General features: G+C 33.2%; 3 protein-coding genes across 3 annotated transcripts in view; 1 reads left to right on the forward strand and 2 right to left on the reverse strand.

The window, feature by feature from the left end:
* Positions 1–16117, reverse strand: part of LOC125051191 (neuroligin-4, Y-linked-like) — a 54266-nt gene extending 38149 nt beyond the window's left edge. The window contains exon 1 of the mRNA XM_047651395.1: positions 15929–16117. The gene's annotated coding sequence lies outside the window, so the exon portion shown is untranslated. The remainder of the gene's footprint in view (positions 1–15928) is intronic.
* Positions 16118–18886: 2769 nt separating this feature from the next.
* LOC125051094 (putative nuclease HARBI1) lies at positions 18887–20952 on the forward strand. Its single transcript, XM_047651246.1, has 6 exons — positions 18887–19205; positions 19273–19509; positions 19577–19773; positions 19999–20131; positions 20210–20342; positions 20465–20952. Exons 2-6 carry the CDS (start codon positions 19273–19275, stop codon positions 20872–20874), a joined length of 1110 nt encoding a protein of 369 aa, XP_047507202.1. The 5' UTR covers positions 18887–19205; the 3' UTR covers positions 20875–20952.
* Positions 20953–21018: 66 nt separating this feature from the next.
* Positions 21019–23001, reverse strand: LOC125051420. Its single transcript, XM_047651716.1, has 3 exons — positions 22205–23001; positions 21906–22091; positions 21019–21627 (listed from the first exon to the last, which is right to left on the reverse strand). The coding sequence occupies exons 1-3, from the start codon at positions 22277–22279 to the stop codon at positions 21037–21039; spliced, it is 852 nt and encodes a 283-aa protein (XP_047507672.1). The 5' UTR covers positions 22280–23001; the 3' UTR covers positions 21019–21036.
* Between the last annotated feature and the right edge of the window lie 4013 nt (positions 23002–27014).

Genomic DNA, 27014 nt, shown 5'->3' on the forward strand with positions numbered 1-27014 from the left:
AAATTAGTAGCAGATGAAAAGAACAAACTGTTTATTAAACTCCCGGTAGCAGAAAAGGAACCATTAATATTGACGAAGATGGCTGCTTTAGAACAAAATTAATTAATTAATTACGGATATTAAATCCAATGACCAATGAACCGAATGAGCTATAATCTAATTGATATTTTAATATAACAATTCAACAAACATATTGATTCGAATAATTTTAGACGAGTTAGATTAATCATATTTTTTATTCCATTTAGAGGGAAATAAAACACTTGCTATATTCAGATAATATTAAAATGTAACAGCGCAGAAAAATATATCCTATACGTAATGTTTTATGGTTTCCTGGCTCGCTCAACGGAAATAATATACTGAATAAAAACACAATTTTATGAAATGTTATTTTATTAACCTCATGGGTGAATGCCCTGAAAACATTTTATCATTGAATTGAGCTTTCGACTTGGTCATATGATAATTGTCCTATAATAAATCCATAATATTATATTGAACATATTTTCATATTATTAGGTATACAAATCACCATACTAAACAACAAAATACTCGAATGTATCTAAGTAAATTTACCTACATAGTTATTATAATCATAAATTTAAAATGGAATAATAGGAAACTGAAATGAATTTAAAACCTGTAGCGTATCTTTAATGCTGGCAGCATTTGCAGTGATTCTTAATTAGTAGACGAAATACTCATAATTATGTACTGCAAAGGTTTACGACACAATAATCAACGACAAATTCATAAACGTACTGTATAAAATTAAACTAATATTTATTTATTATTATTGGAAAGTTAAACTAAAACTCTCTTATGTAGCCATTTAAATTTCGAATACAGGCATTTCATAACCAAATTGTATGACTTCTACTTTTATGTTTTAAATGGTAGTTTGAAAGAAATAATTAATTTATTTTACCAAGAAAAGAATTCTTGGTAAATAAAACTACATTTTACCGTGATAGGACATTATAACCCTAACATAAAAAAAATGAAATTGCATTGAACTCTGAAGTTTTTTTAATACCAAGTCGGCTTTAGGTATAAAAACAGAGATTTATGGCAAATCCGTGACACATATAAAACACCGGCGGTTTTACGACAACACGGCACAGGATTTTATCGTAAACAATGCCAGAGTATTGGGAACAGTTGCGAGTTTAAACGTAGAACAAAATAATGTTCAAAAAATCAGGTAAAGAATGTGGAAAAACAATAATATTATCCAGTTCAGTCTAGAAATGTTCCTATAAATCCGATTTTAAACCTGCCTTTAAAAATGCCTTAGAAAGCTTCATCAATATTCATTATCTCTTTTAAATAATTTTTAAAATTGCCAATAGTAATAATGATTTCATTCAAATAAAACTACATTGACGGATGTAAACGCGACATTTTATTACTTTAATAATTTTGTCTAGCAATTAAATATTCATAGCATTGTCTGATAACAGATGTAAATATATTTTTTCTACAAATCATTTTTATTTAATTTTTAATCAGCATCCCCTTCATATATTTATATCTATAATAATATATTTTTAATTAATATATTTATGAAAAAAAAACTAAACTACACTACCATGTTTTAACCAACTCAACCACAAAATTACAACATACAACATTATGTGATAATCGGAAAATTGCAGTTCCTTTCGTTCGGGTTCTGATTACTGTTTCTGGTATCCTGTGGTAGATGGGCTCCAAATGTGTCGTGTGAACTTGATTGATGCTTTTCCGTGACCAGATCAGGGCCAGGGCATACCGTTAAATCTCATTTTATGGAGTCTGAGCTGAGGTTTTAAGTTATAACTTCTTAAATGAGTTATTTTGTTAAATTTAGAAGTACCTATTTCTTAAAGTAACCTTTCAAAATATCTGTGTATTGTGTTGTCATTATTTTGTTGTTTACATTCATCTTATCGTGGCATATATTTTTTTCGCATTCTGTTTAGCATAGTTTATAATATAATGTTTTATAAGAATATATGTAATATAGTAATTTAATCAATAAATACAAACGATTTTATAACAATATATTTTGACAAATTAAACCTAACAATGAAATAAGCACCTCTGCCCTTTTCCAATTTTAGAGGCTTAAAAAGGTATTTGGATTGAATATTTTTCGGTTCGCAGGTGTTTGTGACACAAGAGTTCGGCATTCGATTTCATTATTTTCAGGGTTTTCAGAGGAGCCCTTGGGGGATTTATTACCTGACAGGAACATTTGACAGGCCTTGAGTTACAATAAGATTAAAATCATATATTTACTTTTAGTCATATAATCCGTTAAAATATCTCTCTTTAAAACATATATTTATTTAGTTAAACTGTTACTTACGAAATTGAAAGCCTGATTAGTTAATTACTGGACTTAAGAAAGCGTAGATTAACTATTTTATTATTTACTTCTATGTTGTTCGAGGCAGATTACGAAATTCCACCCGTATCACCACGACGTCCGCCGTTCCACAACTGAGCGTTTTTCAAGGCAGTTTTTGCCAACTACAATCTATACAAATGTTATAAATCTAAGAAATTACTTGATTGAATGCGCTCGAATAAAAAATATATTTTGTGTTCAACGGTCCAAAAATAATGAAATCGCATTCAGAAAAGTTTTAGGCTACATAAAATCACCGCGATATCGCATTAAAATCAGTTGACGGCATATTGGGACAATCAATAAATATTTTCTGCCAAAGAAAATGTTTTAACAATTCTTTCCCCATTTTCAGTTTATTAACTTTATTGAGTTTAAAAATAGGACGTATCTTAAGCAGGCGAAGAAAATTGTCAATTATAATAATTCCGGGGCGAAATCCCCGAGACAATGTCTTTGTCACAAAAGCTATTACTCTGAAATTCGAAGCGTTAGCTGAATAAGTAGAGATACTTTATAAATACAATATATCTTGGTTTCTTAGTTTGCCTTTGGACATCTAAGTAAAGTGCGGAGATGAACATATCCACTACGGTATATTTCTTTATAATGATATTTTAATTTTCAATTTTTGATATTTAAACGAACTTATTCACTAGTCGTAGAAGACTATATTTTTTATTCAACGCGGAAAACGATAAGCTGTCTTTACTTAGTTTGAGCCTTGGAAACACTACGAGTGTTAGTTGTGTATATTAAAATATATTTTTTCTGTACATTTTTTTGTATTGTATTACGATAAAAAATAGTAATGGCAATTAGATTCTATATGGAGCTTATATGTTACATAAATTCAAAAATACCACAATATTAAAATATATAGTTGAATCTATTGAAAGATATACAATGATTAAAAATATACAATGTTACGTACCACTGCCGCAAGTATTTTTTGTTATCTTTGTAAAAAGTTTCTATGTTATAAAAACAGAAAACTCTTATTATAATAATTGTATCGAAAACATTGTTCTGTATTAATTAAACAGTACCTTATAACTTGGCACGAAGCCCTTTCGTGATTTGGGGTATTGTTTATTTGCTTTAGGCTTTTATTGTTTGTTTAAACAAAAGTCTGCCATTAGCTATATGTTTCGATAAATTATCGCTCGATGTCACTAGTTTGTATTTATAGTTGCTTTATAGTCCTTTGTTTAGTTTGTATACTGTTTCACGTACCATTTATCACCAATAATGTTAAGGCGAACTTCAAACCCGTGATATTTTAATAACTATTGTATTTAACATTGTTACATGTGTAGTTTTATATTGCAAGCAGCCTCGATCTTGGCTTAGCTTATAATATTTTAAAAATAAATATTATAGCCATTACGTAGGGTTAGGTTTTAGTTTTTGACGTATCCGTATCAAATACAGATCTTTCCTCTTTATAATATAAGTGTAGATGCAATAGAACGCCCCATATAAGCGATACATCATTACGATATTGAATGAATTTAACGTTCGATAATGAACTTTACACTATTGTAAAATACATCGGTATCTTATATTAATTTAATGAAAAATATTACATCGCATTTGATAGGCGTTAAATTGGATTTGAACTAACCTCAAATTAGAATATTGTTTTGGGTGGCGACAAAAGGTCCAATTCCATATTGTGACATACTTTTGACTTTTGACTAGATTTGAATAGACAAATGAGGTTTTTACCAGTGGGACTATAGATTGTTCATAAAAAGCTTAGCGGCTTTAAGATACTGGTAAGAGCTTGGCCACAGTTTCTGGCGGTGTGGAGCGCGGCGCGGCGAGAGGGTCTGTGAGAGGCGCGGTTTGCGGTGATATGCCACAGCTCGACCAGCTGCGACCGCGGCGGCATCAGCGGTGGACGTATTTAGAGTATATTAGTTAGTTTTATTTCGTCCCACAATTTTTTTATAACATGCCTATATTTATGATGTGGATGTTTGACATCCATATTGCTGGTCTACTCAGTATTTCACTAATAAATTGTTCTGTATCCATTATTTTATATGAGCTCAATGCGCGATAAAAACAAAATTATTTGTTTTGGTCGCGCGATGCTAAATGCGTCCACCTCTGCCGCTGCGCGCGCCGCTCTGAGCTGTGGCCGCCTCGATACTCCCGAGTGCATTTGTTTCACTCGCACGCCGCGCAGGCCGTCGCCGCCGCCGACGCGCGGGTAGCCACCAGGCCGCAGGTCGCACCGCAATACGCGTCGCCGATAGCTGTGGCATACTTCATACAATTTGCTCAATTTGTTTTTGCCGCTCGCCGCTTTGCGCGCCGCAAATCGCGCCGCAAACCGCGCCGCAGGTGACTGTGGCCGAGGGGTAACAGTTTTTAAAGATAGCGCTGAATCTCATGATTCATTCACTCACCTTCCGGTAGCGGGATGAGATGCTTTTAAGAAGCGACATAAAAACCGAAATAGGTTCTCGCCCGCTCTACGCCCTTGACTTGCGAACTGGTAGTAAATGTAAATTTAGAATCAATTTAACATCTTTTCTGTTCACGTTCATAAGTGTACTTGGTTACGTATTAAGTACTATAAAATTATTTTGAGTTAATAATACTATTAATACCATAACCTAGACTGTGCGCTTTCATTCAACAACGTGTAATGTAAATGTATTTGCATTCAATAATTATTAATGCATACCTTGTACCAGCGTCACCGCACCGATGACAGGAATTAATCCCCAGCTTTTCGATTTCCTGTAAGTTATATGCGTCGATATTTAAAAAAAATATGTTGTTGTCTTTGTTCCTCTTAATTAAAAACGTTGGGTCGCGAGACAATAGACCAGCTTTTGTTTTCTGTTTTCCTGACAAGGAAAAGATATCAAGATTGGACACTTGGCTAGGCTTGTTGTTTTGTTGTTTAGAAAACGTATTCTTAAAGCGTGTTCAAGTGTTATCTAGTTTTATCTCTTGTCGTGTGTGACTAGACGAGTAATTAAAAAAAACAGGGACTGTACAACTCCTTGTCTTGATGTCAGATTTGTATACTTTGATCGTTGTTTTGTCCTCACTTTGAATTTAGGTCTTAACAGAAAATTCTGTGATTCTGTGGATGACACACCCTGTCGTATTTTTGGATGTAAAACGTGTTAGTTTTCTCGCGAAGTTTTAACTGTATAAGTAAGTGCATAGCCGGGGCAAGAACGCACCACTTTAGAGTTAATAGCCGCGCCCTTAATATAACTGCATGTAGTAGATTTAAATAGGTATTGTAGCTAATCGTAAATACAAAATAAATACATATTTGTTGGTCATATACTTTGTTTTCTTAAAGAATTGCTCATTAATTCTTTTTTTAAATTTAACAGACAAGAAAGTGTAAATGTATTTTAAAAAATAAAATATTGTTTAATTCATTACATATTATATTAACATCTTAATATTGACATGTACCTTTCATGTACAATATTAAGATGTTTTCGATGTAAATTTACTTATTGCTTGCCGTGTGTGGACTTTCAAACATTATTATGACGGTTACAATAAATGTTTATACTCAGAATTATCTCATTATACGCAATTTGCATTATTTTTAATGGAAAACAATCGAGAAGCGAAAATTGTAGCTTAATTCTAATTAATACCCAAAACTGCTGACGCAATGAAGCCATTTTCGCGTTCACTCCGTGGTATTAAAGCAATTATTTATTCCACTTAAGTGTTGCCACTTTTGGGGTATTACATTAGGCACGAGGACATGGCTTTGTAACTTTACCAATATTTTCCAATAAAAAAATCGGTTGTCTGTAAAGTCGGTTTACTGACGATAGTTGAACGTGACAACGTCATAAGAAAATACTGATGGAACGGTTGCATGTTTCAAAAGAAAATTTCAATTTTATTTGTTTGATATATATTTTGTAAGGATATAGAGAAGGACGTAAATGGAAATCACAATTGAATTGATCAAGTTACACTTATTTGTACGCATAAATACAATTATGTCAATTTATTAACGAACGAACGCTGCCGAACGCGTAGGCCAATTGTGCCTCTTTTTCGCTCGTTCCGCGGTCTCGCTTGCACTTCAAGCCTTAAATGGAACGCCTCAGAGCGAGGTAACGCCGCATATGTCAGGAGCGAGGTAACGCCGCATGCGTCATGTTTTTTCGTGCGTGCAGCCGACTCCTTCGAATTATAAGACGTTGTCACGTCAAAATATGTTTAATTCCGGCGATAATATCTGAATGCTTAACTACCTTTGTACAATTCTTATGTGAAACGAGCATCACTCCCCACACTCTATTTAAATTGAAAACTTTAGGCCGAACGTCAAATTACACAAGACTATTCAAACAATTCCGACTTCGCTGAGTAATATGGCAGCTTGTTGATTCAGTTAACAAGTTACATAACGTAGTTATATAATGTAAATACGGCTATAGTAATTACTATAACGACGTTAGTTCCGTTATAACGTTATGTAATTTAATCCTTGGAATAACTATTTATCATTAAAATATTACGATGTATATGTAATTTGATTATCAAGACGCGCCCGCGCTTTGTTCTTTGATCATCCCTTTAAAAATCTCCCTCATTCGTGAAAAACTAAGTCATCGCAAAAACTATAGTTTTAGTAAATAGTAATAATAAATTCTTGATCTTTGAAATTTGTACCAAACAATACGATTACAGTTAAGAAGGTATTGGGAGAGTGGTTTCCAAGCTAGGTAAGGATCTGTGATATGGATTACCAGGCTCCCATTCAACAGCAAACTCATTCTGAGTCATAACAAAAAAGTACATACGAGTATATGAGCCAAACTATTTTAAAGTTTTAAAAAATAAAAAGTCAATTAGCTCTGTTCCTTCTTTACGTCAATGATATGTTGCAGTCAAGTAATGGACAATGGACATCCTTATACCGGTTGTGCTAATATTTCTCGGGCAGCTGTCAGTACTAGAAAAAACTGGAGTCTGAAGTCGAAAATCTGCTACGTAGAGTCTCGGACTAGGGTCGACTAAATCTAGTCCAATTTAACCCAATGAAGACTCCAGTTTGTTTTGGTATGGCCTTATTAGACTCCAAAAAGCTTGGTGAGCTCAGTAAGTCTTCACTCCGGGTTACTTGCAACTGTACAATTGCAAATTTGGCCCCACATGCAGTACTGTTCTCACGTTTAGGCGGTCGGCTCCCCCGTACCAGCTCATTTTCTCGCATCCAATGCAGAAGAGCTCGTATTGTCGCCAACCCAGATCTTTCTGATCAGCTTGATCCTTTGGCTTAGTTGAGAGATGTTGGTCCCTCGGCACGTTCTACCGTGTTTATCATGGAGACTGTAGAATTGGTCAGACTAATACATCCGGCTGAATTCCATCAATGGATGTCGAAACAGAATGCGAAATTTCGTCCTGTCCACCTCGACGCCTGGCGTTCCTCAACACCGCGCATTTTAAGGCCGATCACCCCATAGTCTAGCCAGTACGTCTCAAGCTGCCAGAAGTAATTCCGAAGCGATACAACTTAGAGTCTTCAAGAAAAGTGCGTACTATTCCCTGATGAGTTGGCAACTTACCTGGTTATTTCCTGGCGTTGCGAGGTTTGCCTCATGTCCCATGAAAAAAATATAGCGACCGCTTTTGTCAGCTTATGGCATTACTCGTGCATTATCCTGCACAAATTCCTAGATATACGAACGAAATAACAATAAATAGTATCAAAAACCTAATAGTTTTTGCCTTATGCCTTCTTGAAAAACGTCTTGACGTTATTGTAAAAATCTTAATATTAAGAAGTAGGTATCCTAAACTACCAGGTATATAATTGTAAGTTACTATTATTATTTGTTTTCTATTTTACATGAAGTTTCATTATAACATAAACTAACCTAAGGGTCTGCATTATTAATTCAGTCAAACATCAGCTTTATTAAACCGTTCAAATAATAAGTTTTATTTGAAGTGTATATTTTTTTGTTGTTACTATCGGGTTTACCATATCTTATAGCATACAAACAAGCATTATTAAATATATATTAATATCAGAGCCAACAGAACTTCCGATTCGGAACTTACTCCGTTTACATAATTAATTAGTTTCTGTTTCGCAATATTTTCCGAATTGATTTTCGTTACGTGGAAATATTATTTTAGTTACATTGAATGAGTTGTGTTCTATATATTTCTTATCTTATAGGAAGTTACATTAATTTTTTAACATAACCGAGGTGGTAATGCTTTTTGCATTCCCAAGCTACGGGGATATGTGGGAATCGACTCTCACCAGGCATCCGGTCTGTTACTCCGGGCCGGGGGCAATAACCTTTATAAATAAACTAAAACACTTAATGGACCTTTTGCTTTTGCATGCTATATGGAGCTGGTAGGAAATGTGCATCCCTTATCCTACGTCGTAGTACCCTTCCATACGTCGACATACCGTCATACCCTTCCTGTCCTATAGCACCCGCAGCACCTACCAATCTCGAGCTGAGACATTCGAATTATTCTTTAAAATTCCAGCATCCATCCAGTGTAGAACCTTAATATTTTATTTTAGAACTAACGCCACATTTCATCAGCCGCCGCACCTTTCAATTATAACTTTTCATGATAGGTTGCCACAAGGCGTTGAAGATAGTGGGAGACTCTATGATAACGCGGGGTCTCCAATATTAGCCTATTAGCTTAAAGGCTTAACACCTTCCCTTTGTGAATCACACTTTTGGTAAACGCCTGAATTTAAATTAACAGAAATAATTTATTGCGTTTTAATACCGTCTGGTTAATGTAAAAAAATGTAATCTCGCGTAAATACTCGTAGAAGACGGTAGTAGTAGAACCTTAATTTTATAAAAACAATTTCACTGAACGCGTTGCCCTATATCTTATCTATTCACATTTATTCTGTTAAAGTTCATAATAGAGTTGAAAACTTGCACAATACGGAGATTGCGAGCAAACTAAGCAAGAAGCGAATGTAATGAAACATAATACAACTTTGTTAGGAACCTGATGAAAAGGTCTATCCTACTAGATAGAAATGTCTTTGAATACGTTTGAATTAGAAATTGTTTCGAAACAATGAAGAGTTATGCTGCCTCGTAAGACGTCTTAGCCATCTTCCGGGAATGTATAGTGAGATTCCTCAATGATATAGTAAGCATATTATTATTTAGTGCAAGAAATGGCCAAGCCAAACCAAACATTTCATAAATTAAATACTAGTGTATTATAGTTATGGGTAACGGCCTGGTTTCTGTGTTTCTTGTTTTTAGGAAAAAATATAATTCTTATGTATCCTTAATACCGAAATGGAGCAAGAGGCAAAGACATTTTTATGCATGTTTGATGTATTGTTCTTTTTTATTGACTTAAAATTACACATACAAATAGGACTACGTTATTCGATTGTTTTTTGCAAAATTTGCAAGAGTGAATCACTTTAATAAAAATATTAATGAAATTATTATATAATTAATAAAATATTTAAAATGAAAATACTATGTTTTACGAGTTCAGCTACATACCAAAGATAACATAAATAGGAAAATGTAAGCTAATCTCTATATATATAAAATTCTCGTGTCACAATGTTCGTTCCCATACTCTTCCGAAATGGCTCGACCGATTCTTATGAAAATTTTTATGCATAATCAGTAAGTCTGAGAATCGGCTTCTATATATCTTTCAAACCCCTCAGTAGTAAAGTGCGTCTACCCCAAATTTTTATTTTATTTTTTGGACAATTTTTTATGTTTTTATTTTGATACAGCATAAAAAATACAACCCTTAATTTTCAACCCTCTCAATCAATCCCTATTTTTTAATGTATTTGATAGTTATTTTTATTGAACTAAAAAAAATGTTTCCTAGATATTAAACATGGCAAAACAAAGTTTGCCGGGTCAGCTAGTATTTTATAAAAACTAAGTGCAAAATAACCATGAAAAAAAAAATAAGGTAAGTTAAACAAAAGCCATGAAATAAAACATTTGTAAGTTATATACCATTAAAATAAGGGTCGCTATAATCTACACTAATTTATTTTCATTACGAACGAATTCAAAAACTACTGAACTGTTGAGTTATAATACAGCTTATATTATCCTACGACCGAATAACGCTGGTGCAACTACAAAGCACAGCTAGTAATATAGTAAGGTATACTTTGACTTAACATTAAAATCATAAATCTTGTGTGTGACTAGGTCCTAGTTTTATACGGTATTTCAATATTCAATAAGTAAAGATAGTTCAAGAATCTGTGAACATGATATTGCTTAATATTGTAATATTCAATCCAGCCATTAGAATAAATACCATTTTATAACGCCCTTAATTTTCCATTGGAACAAACTTCACGTCATGTACCTACTTCACTTTTCAAGCAAACGCAATATTCCAAAGAGTTTAAATATGTAAATGCTGTATTTGTTTAGAAAACTGCTTTGTTTAAAAAATTCATAGCTAGACGAAGCTTTACTCAAACGATCCGTCAAAATCCCTTTGATGCACACACCTTGGAAAAAGCAAGATTTTTCCATTGAGAAAAATGAAAAGTCTAAGTGGCCCATCTTAATACAGCACTGAATTTCCAAATATATTCCAGAGTACTGTGAATTTTCTTTGTGTCAACGACCCGGGTCTAGAATCAGTTTTGATGGCTTGTTCTGAACTGAGTCGAGTGGAAAATTGCCGCGAGCGAAATGTCAACAATAGCGAGAGAAATTTTAAATAGCATAATGTAGTTGTTATATATTCTTAGCCTGGTATTGTTCGGGGTTAAGAAAACTTGAATTGGTTTTGACTTTATATAATCAGCAGACTTATTGTTGGTTAGACAAGAGGGCTTGATAATAAACAGTAACACATTTTATTTATTTTCTAGCTAGATAATTATTACGGCCATTTTATTTCTCAATAATAATGAAACAAGCTTAAAAGCTAGTAGGATAGAAACGCGTTTATAGTCTCGTAAATATCGGATTAAAATATAAATTATAAAACAGCTCCTATAAAATTATTATAAGCAAACGTTTTTTTACTAAACGGTGTACTTTCATTTCAATGATAAAAATAAATCAGTGGCGCTAACACCTCATTAGGTCTTGGCCTCAGATTTCTGAATCTGTTTCATGATCATTGTTAAATCTAATAGGCAAGTAGGTTATCAGCCTCCAGTGACTGACACACGCCGTCGACTTGGGTCTAAGAAATGTCGGTTTCCTCACGATGTTTTCCTTCGCCGTTCGAGCAAATGTTAAATGCTCACATAGAGAGAAAGTCCATTGGTGCACAGCTGGGGATCGAACCTACGACCTCAGGTGTGAGAGTCGCACGCTGAAGCCACTAGGCCAACACTGCTCTATGAATTAATATAGGCTAGTTTTATGTGTCATCATCATATTTATCGATGGTCTGGTTTATTTTAAATCGGTCATACCCTAATAAGTTTTTTCTCAGACTGACGTACATAAATTTATGAAAGGATAGCAACCATCTTCCTAACAAATTAAAAAGAAAAATAACAGGAAAAGGGAAAATAAATCGCATTGAATAAATCAGTGCGTACCCAAACATGCTATCAAAGTGGTCAGCGTAGTGGGAACAACATCTAGTTTCCGTTCGGTTTTAAATTCTTGATGAAAAAGCCGTAAAGTGTTGATTGTGCGTTTCATTCCGGTCTAGGAATTCACTTTATGAGTTTTTCAATATTTAAAATACAGTAAAACAGCTGCCGAATATATCGGCATCTATAAACTAGGAAGTATTGGAATACAAATTCAAATTTGGAATATCGAATCACTTCAAGTGAAATTTAAATTAAGAATATGGTTCAAATTTAAAAGAAGTATACGGCAGGTGGCCGTTATGTTTAAGAATAGTAGAAGTACGAGGGGCGGTAAAATGTTCGCGGAATGGCGGGGTTGGCGGGGGTGAGTTTACTCTTCAAGGTAGGCGCTAATTGAGTGACTCATTGTTAGTATATATACCAATTTTCAGCCTAATCTGGTCAATATCTTTTGATTCATCAACGAGGAAGAGACTAGCCACTATGGAAAAAATTGAACATCGCGCCGTAAAAAAGTTTCTAACCAAACAAGGGAAGACACCTCAAACCATCTTACAAGAGATGTTAGCTGTTTGGGATTCCAGTCCTGGTAAAATCATGATTTATAAATGGCACACCCTTTTCAAACAAGGAAGGGACTCCATCGAAGATGACCTGGACAGCCTATTGAGACCACGCCAGAAATAGTCGAACTTTCTGACCGCCCCTCGTAGGTATGAACGTGTTGATTTTTTAATGTTTAAACCAAAAACGCCGTATTTGTGAATTTGAAATAATCAATAATAATGGCGCTACAATCCTTATAAGGCATCAGATATCGGTATCTGTATCATTGATATTTTTCTTCTGTTATACGAACTTGATATAAGGTTTTTTTTACCGTAAAAACCAGTGTTGATTTCGCAAATAGAAGAAAAATATTGGGGGTCAAACAGAGGACCTCGTGGTCAAGAATAATTCTAAAACTATAATTAGTTTTTAACTAAATAAAAGACAAATAAAAAAAACAACGTGTGTGTACTTATGTACACGCGTTAGAAGTTATACTTCGAAAGCGCAACAAGATAAAAATCTTTTCAAACATTTTAGAAAAAACGACATAATATAGCTAACTTCAGGGTGTCGGTTTTTTTGTGACGCAATGCGCGCGCATCGTAAAAGTTTACTGTCATCATTTTTCTCTAACGCACCAAAAGAAGTATAACTTTAAAAAGCCTTTTAATTCATACATTATAAAATAAATTGATAACAATTATTATTAGGTAATTTATAACTCTTGTATTTTTACGAATAATGTCCAAATTTAAGATTATTTCGTCATGTCACGTCAACCTTTGATTGTAATGTTTTCCTCGCATGAACCATTTCTTGGAGGGTCCAGGCCGTATTTTCAGTTTTTTCCAACCTACCTTTCCACCTTTTGCTTTATCATCATCTCCCTTATATATATAATTCTTCTGTGAGTGTGTATGTCACTGAACTTCTCTCAAACGACTGGACCGATTTTGATGAAATTTTTTGTGTGTGTTCAAGGGGATCTGGGAATGGTTTAGATTCACAAATCAGCCCGCCAGATGGCGCTGCAGTAGGTACTTTCATACTTTGCTTTACTAATCGCTTGAAATATCATGCAGGACAACGTCTGTCGGGTCCACTAGTTTTATTATAAAATTCAGACAATATTCATACAATTATCAACTTAAGTGACTTTCATCTTCATATTTATTAGGAAACTTTCCTGGGGCACGTCGTGCATGTATGGTAGATTTATTATCAGTTATGTAAGCGTAATTTGAATTTGTCACGTTACAATCTATTACGAGGGGGTGACTATCCTGTTTACATCCGACACCCTGAATGCGATAAAGCATTTAAGAATGACTCGCGACATTTATGGCAAAACTTTTCCGTTAGTCGTATTTTGCTATTGTTTTGCAGATTTTAACATTAAAAACTGTTTAATGTGCTAGAAATAGTAACTAGAAATAATATGAGTTTTACAATTAATTGTTAGTTTATGCAGATCTTGAAGAAAAGTAGATAAATTTATTATAATAAATGCTTTAATAATAATAAATTTATATATATATATATATATATAATAATAATACGAGTTTGACATAGCGTTTAGTCTCGACTTTGAGTGTGAGGTTAAGACCCAAAAATAAACTCGTGTATCAGACGTGCAAGACATGATAAAACCCTGAGAACTTTATAATAGTGCTCTAAAAATATATTCACCATTCATTAGTTATTATATAAGTACGTAAATAAAAACTTCTTAATGTGTCGCCTATAGAATGTAGTTTAATATTTAACCTTTGGATTGGACTGCTTATATATAAAGAATAATTATTAAATAGAGAATTCAGAGAACAATATGAATGTTTCTCTGAATTCTCTATTTTATTTTTGCGTTGCTAAATTTATTTATTATTTTCTGTCATTACAGCTACTTAACACTAATTTGATAGAATATAAAAAATAATCTTCCATTTTTCACATCAACATTTTGAATTATATCAGTATTAAACTGAATATCGTCACTGTTGAATAATAACCTCGTATGTCATAAAACTATTTATTTTTTATTCTTATGTCATTTAACTGGTATAATCATGAAGTAAGGACTGATTTATGTTATTAATATATAAGTCCTTGTCCTATGGACAAAAACTATTATAATATTTTAACGAACATTGACGAAATGAAACAATTTTCCGTATCCTGTAATATTCAGTTCTCTGGACATACGAGGTTATCATTCTACAGCGACGATATGTCGATACAATTATAATTTGTTCCAAATTCAAAAAATTCAAATTTAGAATAATTTCTATAAAAGCTCACATAGCGGAGGCATAACTCACGAAGGATTGAAATAATCTGACGTTTTCATGGTTTGCGCCATTAGCGCGCGTTTGACCCCTTTCTTATGACGAATAACGCGGAAATATAATCCAACTACCCTCATTTCATTTCGGAATTGACTATGTTATGTGGGTCCTCGATTTATTACTGTTTGGATTTCATTCAGATTCTGGTTGCTCATATAGTGTATTCTAGGGATTTACAACTGTTATATGTATATATAACCATTCAGTACTATTAAGGTTTTAACGAAGATTTGTTTTTTAATACTTCTTACATGAGTATTTAATTCTAATCAACATTATTTAATACGCGAACTTTCCCTAAAGCCAATTCATATAAATTATAACAATTAAATTATTTCCCAAGTAAGCTGCTGATATTTCGGAATGAAAATCTTATCACCCCAGAATCGTATTGCTATTTTTTTAATTAGTTTTAGTAATATTCACACACATTAAAAAAGTACAGGTATTCATAATTTGATTATGTAAAGAATGATATAATTTTACGACTAAAATTACAAACGGTAACATAATGTGGATGATTATACAAAACGAAATTTGTAGTAAAGCGTAAGAAAAGACGATGTCGTGTGTGAATTCCATAAGGGGTGAAATTCAATGAGAGGGTTAGCGAAATGTAACACGGAAACGACGTCACTTTGTCAATCTGTCTCTAGAAAGGAAAATTCGAGGCATTTTCAGTGCCTATAAATTTTACGTCCCAGTTCCCTTTTAATATAAATAAGATATATCAACACATATTTTAATTAAATTATTGCATATAGCAAAAAAGCATTGAAAAAATATGGTTGAAATCACTAAAAAAGAATCAAGAACGTGAAACCCTGCTTCATTTCCCTTTGAAGATTGCGTTACCCATTTCTCAATTAAAACACGAACTCCCTACACAATTGCTAGGCTAAGTCCGCAAACTTTCTAATTAATTTTTTTTCAAAGGGGTCTAGATAGGATCAAAAGAGCTTCGCAAAAGTCAACAAGCAATTACAAAGGGCAACTGTGAATACAGCTGCAATTTACTCTAAGCGACCTTTTCTTCTCGCAATACATAATTACCTTGCAAACATTTTGTAATACGGCAACATCCGACACCTAACATTTTCACAAATTAAAGTCACACAAGGTCACAATTTCACTTTTACTGTCAGAGGAATAATTGTCTTTCGATTTTCAAATTTTCGAGCGTGGGTTGGAATTTCGCAATTGATCGTACTTAGGAGCTGAAAGAACTACCCCCAACCGTAGCTAAGGCGCGACTGAAGTCATAAACGCGTTACGTACGTACGCCGTTACGCGATACGTAACATGAACCTAATTTCACTGTAGGGGTTTAATATCGGTGGCTGGATTTCGCCCTTAGATGATAATACCTTTCCTATGTGGAAGATGGCGCTTTGCACATTTATATTTTAACAAATAAATTTGATTTTGTTACGGTTAATGTAAGGTTAGATAAAATTTACAAAGCTTTGTCTTAAAAGAGCTTAATAAGCTTTATTAAGCTCTTATATCTTTGCTGTTACTTACTTAACGCGCGACGATTAATGTATAGTAGCTAAACAATAGATTTATCAAAATAATATTTTAATTTAAAAAGAGAAAGATATTTTTACAAACTATTTTAATGATATGAACTACAGAACACTGATTGACATTCAAATTTAAGATACGAATAAAAACATTTAAAAAAAATTAACTCATTATTTTTATGGCAACACCTTCAGCAATAATTAAGAATTAGACACCTTTTGTTGTTACGGGTGCCCTTTGGAATGCAAATTGAGATCGTTTTTCACGTTTTGTTTGAAAATTGTTCTCTTTGGTAGTATTTAATGACTTTTGATTCCGAGCCCCCGTACACTTTGAATGAAAGAAAACCTTATTATAAACTAAATTAAAACATTTCCTTTGGTGAAAATATTAAAGGGAAATGAGTTAATTCAGAGTGTATTAATCACTGTATAAACTTTAATAAACAATACATACAATATTTAATACACACAATATCTTAATTCTGGCGTTTTTTTTAGATCGTAAATTTTAAAAATATAGAGCAGTGTTGGCCAAGTGGCTTCAGCGTGCGACCCATCCCTAAGGTCGTAGGTTTAAACCCCGGCTGTGTACCAATGGGCTTTCTTTCTGTCTAAATGTTAAATGTGCGCATTTAACATTTGCTCGAACGGTGAATCATAACATCGTGAGGAAACCGACATGTCTTAGATGTCCTACCTACTTGCTTATTAGATTGAAAAATGATCACGAAACAGATTCAGAAATCTGAGACCCAGACCTAAAGAGGTTATAACGCCACTGATTTTTAAATTTTAACAATATCTTAAATTATAATGCGAAACTGATTTTAGTTTAAACGTTTCTATATAATGCAAACATATTCTAATTTAAATATTTACGGAGATTTGTTATCATAATATCATAATTAAGGCTATCACTAAGTAATATATGTATAGTTATAACAAGTTGTGTTTTCCCTTGCGTAAAATTCGTAGCACAATGTTTAATATAAGCCTTTCTCGACAGATAGACTGACTTCCTAACATAGGTAATTTGTTATTTGATTCGATTTTAATGATTAGTTTTAAGATAAGCGCGTTAAACAAATTCAGGTTTACATTATTAAGCATAGATATAATACATTTATTGAATAATACAAAAAAAAATCCCTTATTTACAGCGCCTCGAAATCGTGCAATTTATAAAGATCCCGTCCTGAAAAATAGCGAGAAAATAGTAGAGATAAAGTGACGAAGCTACGAACACAGACAGCCTTTTAAAGCGCCGGAAATACTTTGAAATGTGAAGTTATTTGCACTTTGAGTACTACTCACCACTGATCGTCAAAAATGAGCGCGCATTTGAGTACTGGCTTTGATTGATGAGTGGTCATAGTGTTCGATTGTGTCAGAGCCCATAATGCATTGATAAGCTTAATGCTAATCACACTCACATCACTTATACCTGTAGAAAAAAATGTTAATATCCACCAGTATGGCGCATTAACACTATGCATCAGTTCCTATTTTGAGCTCTTTTTTCATGTTACAGGAGGCAGATGGGCAGGAGGCTCATCTGATGTTAAGTGATACCGCCGCCCATGGACACTCGCACTGCCAAAAGGCTCACAAGCGTGCTGCTGGTCTGCTGCGCTGCTCTTTACTTTCACGTCGTAGTTTTTAAGGCTTGGCAGTTCTTGTCGATAGGATAGTTACTGAAGTTCAGGTCTGCCACGGTTAAGCCACCTTCAGCCTATCAAAAGCTTCATCATCTCAAGCCTATCGTAGCCCTACCAAGCAGTATTATTAGTATTGAGCTCCCTATATATGTTGTGTGGGCATGGGTATCCGAAAGCTATATCCGGATGCTCCCTTCCCTCGATAAAATAATATGCGCTGGTTCGGCTGTCACGTGTTCGATCGATCAGACTAAGACTATCACTTACCATCAACGGTGGTGTGTCCCACTATAAGCACTGGATCCTTAAAATGATGAATAAAAGTAAATGCAGTACGGTTTGCGGTTTATATTCAGTGCGCACGCGACGGCGGTTAAAAATGTTACTATGTAAATGTAACTAATTTAATTTAAGAATACAATTTCCATATAAGGAGTGCTTTATCTTTTGAAGCCTGGTTGGACGTACACTCAAATTAGTATTATACTGGTGAAAATCACCATTTGTTTTAAAATCGTTTATATTTTTTTGTACATACAACAAGGCTTCAAGAATATATTGCCCAGATATTATCATAATATTTAATTCCTTAAACTTATTCCGTACTGACTCCCTCTGAGAAACACAACAAATTCCCTGAACAGCCCGCTTCTGCAGCACAAATATGGATTGAACCTCTGCAGCAGCACCCCACAGTAGAATACCGTACGACATAACGCTGTGAAATATAACCTACGTTTATTTTTAACTTAACAAAACAAGCTTCCAACAATACTATTTGGATTCACATGAACCGCGAGGCTCAGATGTTTTAGTTCTATCAGGGGGCCTACCATGAACTCTTATTGCGAGCCTATTGACAACCTACAACTGAGTTGCATCGCTAATTCGTACCATGACATCGAAAAAACGAGACAGTTTAGGTTCCCACGTGACCTTAGCGGTTATCAGATTTCGTTCGTTCAATTTGTATGAAAATCCGTACCATGACCGCTCGGCTGAACCGAAATTTGACAGTTGCGCCTTCCAACTATGACAGAATAAGCGATTCTAAAAAAGTTACTTTTTGATCAACTTTTTTGTGTCGATAGTATCCAATTAATAATTTAATATTTATTTTCGAAGTTAAATAAGTTTGTTAGAGTAAGTACAACAATTTAAACTATTTCCTTAGGGTAAAAAAATATTAATTTCTATTATAATTTCTTAGATGTCAGGTATCATGCTTTCTTTCGAGTTTATTGAATTGGAAAATGAGGAAATTCAGAATAAACAACTACGAAGACAGGAATTGCGACGACAAACCGATCCTTTTTTAGACCTAGATGATTCCGAATTTATAAAACGATATCGGCTTTCAAAGGAATTAGCTCAAGCTTTGTGTGATGAAATAAGACCCCTTTTAAGACAACCAAAAAAGTCTACAGATTTGTCGGCTGAGCAAAAGGTAACATAATAATTCCTCATGATTATTTAGTACATTATGAAAAAATAATTAAAGTGTATTTTTGTAGGTTTTGACAACTTTATCCTTTTATGGAACCGGTTCTTACCAAAGACCAATTGGAGACATTAGTGCGCACTCACTTGCTCAGCAAACTGTGTCCAAAGTCATAAATGAGGTCACAGCTTGCATTGATTCTCCACAATTGAGAATGAAATATATCCGTTTCCCTCAAAATTTTGCAGAAAGAAATACAATTAGAACAAAGTATGTTTATATTATTTATTTACATGAAAGAAACACATTGAAATTAAACATTTAACAATATGCAAATTATTATTTATGTAACTACTATAAAGAATTCAAAAAAATATTAGAACTTATACAAAACACTTCTTTTTCTTGAAATAATCAAATTAAAGTAACTATCATCATCATACTATAAATTACACATTATTCATTACTTTGAAAATTAACAAAATAATATTTCAGATTCTACCAAAAATTTTGTATGCCTGGTGTATTGGGATGTATAGACTGCACTCAAATTGCTATTATCAGACCAGCCATACATGAAGAAAGATACTTTTGTAGAAAACACTATCATTCATTAAATGTTCAGTTGGTATGATGTTGTTTAAAACTATGAAATTTAATCCAAGAAATATTTGAAAAATATTAATTATTCTTTAATTTTTTTTAGATTTGTGATGCAGAAATGCAAATATTAAGTGTAGATTCTAGTTATGGAGGTGCAACACATGACTCTTTTATATGGAATACACATCCCATAAAAACCTTCTTGGAAAACCTCAATGAATCAACATGGCTACTAGGTTATATTTATTTCTATTGAGTGAATTCTGCTTAAAACTTTTGCTGTGTTGAGTAGGATATATTTTAATATTTGTTTGTAAATGTATGCATGAATATTCTACTATACTGTTTAACATTTCAGGTGATTCTGCTTATCCATTGCGAAAATATATGATGACACCAATTTTAAATACTGTTACTGGCACACCCGAGAGTCATTACACTGACGTCCATGCTCGCACAAGAAACCTAATCGAAAGGACAATTGGACTTCTTAAAGCACGTTTTCGGTGTCTATTAGTTCACCGCGTGTTACATTATACACCAGAGAAAGCAGCATCAATTGTTAATGCTTGCGTAATCTTACATAACATGTGTAATGAAGCGCAAATTCCTGTGCTTGATGAAGGCCAAGTGGGCCAAATGGATGAGTCCTCGGTTAATGTCTTCTACAATAATGAATACTTAAATAATGAGCCTCTTCACCAAGGTATGCTTATAAGAAACAACCTCGTTCAGCGATTGTGGCAATCACCTGAAAATCAATTGTAAAATTAATATAATAAAAATAGATACATTAACATTCAAACGAAATAAATTATTTTAAAATTTTCATTTAATAATAAGCAAAGAGCAATAAATATATTCTATTTTAGTTAAGCTTTTTAAAGTAATATAAGGACTTTTAAACTGTTTTTTTTTATTTTGTGTTCATTATTGTGAGAAAATAAATATATATTTCTGATTAAACAATGGTTTTTTGTGTATTAACATTTTCAATTTAAAATTACCTGCTTTGAGTATGTCTTTAATTTCATTAATATCTTTAACAAGCCTTCTCCACAGCTCTAATTTTTCTTCTTTTAACTTAGTTTGTTTTTGAGCTTCTTCAATTAGAGCTTGACGAGCCGCTTGAGCAGATATCTGCCTATTTCGTGTAGCTCGACGACGATGGCTGGTTTCAGCGCGAGGTGGTCTTTGGGATCCTGTTGTTGACTGTTGCCTTTGGTGTGAGCTGACAGGTTGTGTTAGTGTGGACGTTGATGGTTGTGGCAGTAGTGTGGATGTTGATGGTTGTGGCAGTAGTGTGGATGTTGATGGTTGTGGCAGTAGTGTGGACGTTGATGGTTGTGGTAATAGTGTGGATGTTGATGGTACTGGTAGTAGTGTGGAAGTTAATGGTGGTGGATGGTTAGTTATCTCTGAAGGCTGGGGTTCTATACAATTGGTATGTGAAATTACCCAGTCAGACACAGCTAAAATACTGTCTGTAAAGTCTGTATTTGTGTCAGGCAGGCTTTGTGTCTGCAAGTTGGAAAAAAATATTTAAAATAAATGTAAACATCTGATATTGATATATATTATTGTTATTTACTTATCTATTTATTCTTAACATTTGCATGTAAGGTGAAGGTGTACCTATAATGTTAAATCTCCCTCTTTGGGTTTTTAAATTGTTAAAAATTATCAAAGAAACAGATGTAAGAGAGACAGAGATGCTGAAGCCCAAAGGGCAGTCAGGGTGAAGTTCCACTGTTAGTTGTTAGTTATTATTTAAATTTTATGTATACATATAAACTTACTGCTATAAATGGTTCAACTCTAATTTGGGGTAACCCAGAACCAAAGTCTTCTCCAAGAATACTTAAAAACTTTTGTTCTAGATCACTTATTTCTTTTGTTACTGGTTTTCCTCCACCAGTTTTGTCTCTTGATAATCTGTTTAGGTGGGCCAACTTTTTCAATTTTGACTTATAATCATTCCAATACTAAAATCATTCAATTTTTTTTAAAATCATGGTGGTGTTATTGTACAAAAATTGATATAAAACCATTTATCCTGAAAATCGCTGATCAATTAAACGTTTGGATAAATATATACCTTATTCCATGCTTTACAATCTTTAACTGCGCCATCCCCGTGTGCATTTAAACCTATCGCAATCTCTTCCCACATCCTCCGTGAAAATTCTCTCGCTCGAGCTGTTTTATTGTATCCGGATAATATTTCTCTATTTTTATTCAAAAATTCCCACAAATGCTCAAGCTGTCTATAAGTGACTCTACGGTTCGTGGATTCACTGAAACATTAACAAACAACCTTATCTAGTTTTGCCTAAATTTTGAACAAAAAAATAAAGGAATCTCTTTTGCATATGTATAAATTATGTATGTAAAATACTTACCTCATTTTTAGATATATAATTTAATATATAACATATAGCAATTTTTAAACTTATAACAGTTAATACTTTTGAAACAACCGCGGCAAAGTTGTTAAACTTTGGCGCGGGCCGAAAAACGTTCAAAAATGTAAGTGTCAAATATCAAATCACCGGAAAACTTTATGCTTAAAATATTTTATTAGAATATTTTTATATAAATAATTATAATTTTCTAAATCTTAATAGCTTAGTGTGATTGATAGATTATTTAAAATAATGTTATATTTAATTTATTTTTATAGAAACATCTGTCGAAGTAAGTTTGACAGTTTAATTTCTAAACTTACATAGAAACCACAAACAAAATTATCGTTCTTTCATTCGGTCTTGCGATGCTAATACGGTTCAGCTTATAGGCGGTCATGGTACGAAAAAATGCGATTGACTTTAGGTACCTAAACTCAACTGCATCTCAACTGGATTGTTTTAAGAAAGTTCATGGTAGGCCCCCAGGTCTCAGATCACGACTTATGCCTTACAAACCAAAGAAATCTTTTCGAAATTGAATCTTATGTCTCTATAATAAGGACTAAAATATACAAGCAAGAATAATCCTTCCTCGACATCGCAGGCATTCCTTGTCAGGTATTAGGTATATGAATAGTGGAAACGTAGAATTATTTTGTTTACAGATTCCTTTTTTTGTTTACATAGCTTACGTTTATATTCTGTATCTGGTTAATGAACATTCATTTTTTTCTAGTAGCCAGTAGGCCTGACACGCCGCGTTGGCTTTTTGTGTCTAAGGCACGGTTTCCTCACGGTGTTTTCTTTCACCGTATGAGCCAGTGCTAAATGTGCATATAGCAGGAAAATCTATTGGTGCTCAGCCGGGACTCGAACCTACAACCTCAGGGATAAGATGTTTGTGCGCTGATGCTACTAGGCCAACAAAAGATAGTGCATTCTAAAAACTAATCAATGTAATCAAAACACTGTTATGTTTTTTAAAGTCATGATAATGATGGAAATACCTAATCAGTATCTAAGTCTCTGGTGTTAAAGACAGATGTTAAATATATTTTTTTCAATAAATACTCTATGCATCAATAATAGAACCACCGTGACGTGCCAAGTATTTGTGAAAATATTTTTTTAAATTTGAATTTCGAACAAGAATGAATTTTAAATTTGAATACTTATATAAGAACTCTCCGTGAACTCTAAACTAAATTTAATTATGCATTTCAAAGTAAAACTACTCTCAAAATTAAATTATTCAAAATGAATTTCTAAGTTAAATATATTATGAAATATTTTCGCGTAGTCAGTACATAAATCTAGACTATTTTCGCGAGCCTTTTATGTATGGTGAATGTGTGGATTTCAGTAGAATTTATGAGCAGTCCCTTTTACGCTCCGGCTTTGAATTTCTTCCATTTAAGTTTATATAGTATACTTAAAACATAAAATTATATAAAATTGTAATTACTTTTACGACGTTGTAAAACAGTGATTTTAATAGGTTTCCTATCTAATAGGTAATTATACAGTAGATTTTAATTTTGTTTATTATATCCAAGCGGAAGAGACGTGATCAGTTAGTCTTCTACCTCATAAAAAAATCTAGTATTCATTTAATTTATTATTGCCTCGTTTTGTAGTGTTGACCAAGTGATTAGAGCGTGTGGTATCCCAGAGGTCGTAGGTTCGAACCCATGCACATTTAACAGTATCGTATATTGATGGTTGCAGCTCCTTACAAACTTGTTGTGTATAACAAAAACTTGGCGATTAAAAAAAGTGGCGGAGAGTTTATTTTAGATTTGGCAGTAAATGTAAAATTAGAAGCATTTAATGTATATTTCTTCTTTTTTGAGGTTCATAAGTGTGTGTGTGTGTAGGTAACACAATTACCTACATTAATAAATGATTTTTGTTTGTTTGTTTGACGGAACTTATCGTGAAGAAATATACTTCCATGGACTACTTGTGTCAGACATAGAAGACTGATCACTAGCCTATGAAAAATATCTAGCAGATACACAAATTTGAGAACCAACTATTGTAGCGTCACTAATTCTTTTATGCTTCATTAACCATGATTGCGAATATCGCGATGAACTAACAGTTTTTTTTTAAATTAGCAGTTCCTAGATTAGCGAATTCAACCAAACAAACTTTTCAACAACTCTTATATAAGACACTTATAAATGAGTTGGTTTTATTATTATTTAAAACCATTTCCTAAATTCCACCTATATTCATAAATTAGCAATATAATACAATGCACAATATTTGCTATCATCGCTTCAAGCTGAGCTCTGAATCCGTCTGTCACGCAGCTTATCTGTATTCAAACTATAGCTCGATACTATTTCCTAATCTAACAACGATGTAGAAATTATATGGAAACGTTCTTTAAATATTAAATAACAATTAGTACCGGTTTGCCTTCGTAACTGTTTGGTGGAAAATTTTTCTTTAAACAGCCTTCTGTGGGCGATACACGCCTTCATCATATTATGTCGTAAGTTAGTCGATACAACGATATTAAGAGATGTATCTTAGAGCTTTAAGAAGGAACAATCTTAGGTACAAAGATTTTTTTATTAAAAAGTTCTAAATTACGTTAAGCATCGGTTTTAGTAATTTAAAAAAATTGTGTGGGTGTAAATTGCATCATAATATCAATAAGTCATCAAGTCTTAAGATTTAAGATTCCTGTATTGATATATTATGTAACACACTTTTGACGCCTGAGTTCATAACCGACCTATTCGTTTTAAATAAACTAAGCGTTTTTATGAATGAAAAATGTGCTCTCGCGTTGTGCGCGCGCGTAGCCCCCTGGCATTGAGTGTTAAGTTAAATAAGATAAAATAAAATAAAATAAAATAAAATAAAATAAAATAAAATAAAATAAAATAAAATAAGAGATTTTAAGTTATTATAAAAGCAATAGCAAAAAAGGCCATGGCTTAATTTTGGATGACAATATAAGCGGCTAAATAATAAATAATAAATAAATAAATATCTGTTCTTAAAATTTAGTGTAACTTGATTTTGAATACGAAGTTGCCAATTCCGTAAGCTTATTGAAGCTCCGTATTATCTCGACCTCGCTGTCATGTATCAATCTTGGGGCCAAAAACGATAATCTTTTCCGTGATCTGATGTCGCAATTAAGCTTTGTATGGAAATTACATTATCGTAACGTTTTCATAAATATTCTCTCAAAATCGGAACAAGTATTTATTGTATGAAAGTTCTTAGTCTTATCTTAACCTTAATTAATGCAATTGGCATTTTGTTAGTCCACTAGCCAGTTAAGACGGGACCAATCACCTTAGTCCTTAGCATTTAACACAACGTGTCGTCTTCGCTTTACATTATAACTACCCTGGACTTTGCTCCATAAACCTATTTCTTTTGTTTCATGGAGCTTTTTGATGGCAAGACGATCTATATGTACCACCCGAAATAATTATCATGTCGACGACGAGAGAATGTAAGATGCATTGAGGCGCTAATAAACTTAACGAGGCAAACTTTTCTTACTTTTTTTTTTAGTTTTATGACTATTTACATAAAATAAATAAAATTCATAAATCAGTGGCGCTACAACCTCTTTAGGTCTTGGCCTCAGATTTCTGAATCTGTTTCATGATCAATTTTAAAACTAATAGGCAAGTAGGTGATCAGCCTCCAGTGCCTAACACACGCCGTCGACTTATTGGGTCTAAGTCATGTCGGTTTCCTCACGATGTATTCCTTCACCATTCGAGCAAATGTTAAATGCGCACATAGAAAGAAAGTCCATTGGTGCACAGCCGGGGATCAACCTTAGGTATGAGAGTCGCACGCTGAAGCCACTAGGCCAACACTGCTCTAACTATTCAAATATTTTGTATTACTTAAATTATCTAGAACTTTACACCGATGTATGAGCAAAATATAGCATAAACTTCGATATTTAATCCACATCGACAAGACAAACGATTTTAAACTTTAGCTGAATAGCAAAGCGTATGATTTTAAATAAACATTACTCATGCAATGCAACAATTCTGCACATGATGCAGATATAAGCCTTTTGTATTGGCAATAAGGTTATATTTAGATTGTACTAATTTGTTTTCTGGGTTAATTGGCATAGATTAAGATGTGATCAGACCATTAACGTCTATTTTAGATTTCGCACTTCAGTTTGCCTTTATGTGACTAAATTGTTTGGTTTTGGAAACAAATTTGTAGAAGACGAACCTAATTGAATTCTAAACAACATTAACGTCTTCCTATTTAATATATCGAATGCACAATTAAGTCAAATTATTAATGAAAGTATGTTTTATATTTATGCCTATAGTCCTTATACCAATATTAATATGCAAATATAATTTAGCAGTTTAGTAACTTAAATCTTCGTTGTCCTAATGTAATATGATTAATTAATGAAATGTTTAATTTACTAATAAAATATCAGCTGTCTCCCCGGGTTAGACTGCGAAATAAAATACCTATATT

This window comes from Pieris napi, chromosome 7 (assembly GCF_905475465.1).
Source record: "Pieris napi chromosome 7, ilPieNapi1.2, whole genome shotgun sequence".
NCBI lineage: Eukaryota > Metazoa > Arthropoda > Insecta > Lepidoptera > Pieridae > Pieris > Pieris napi.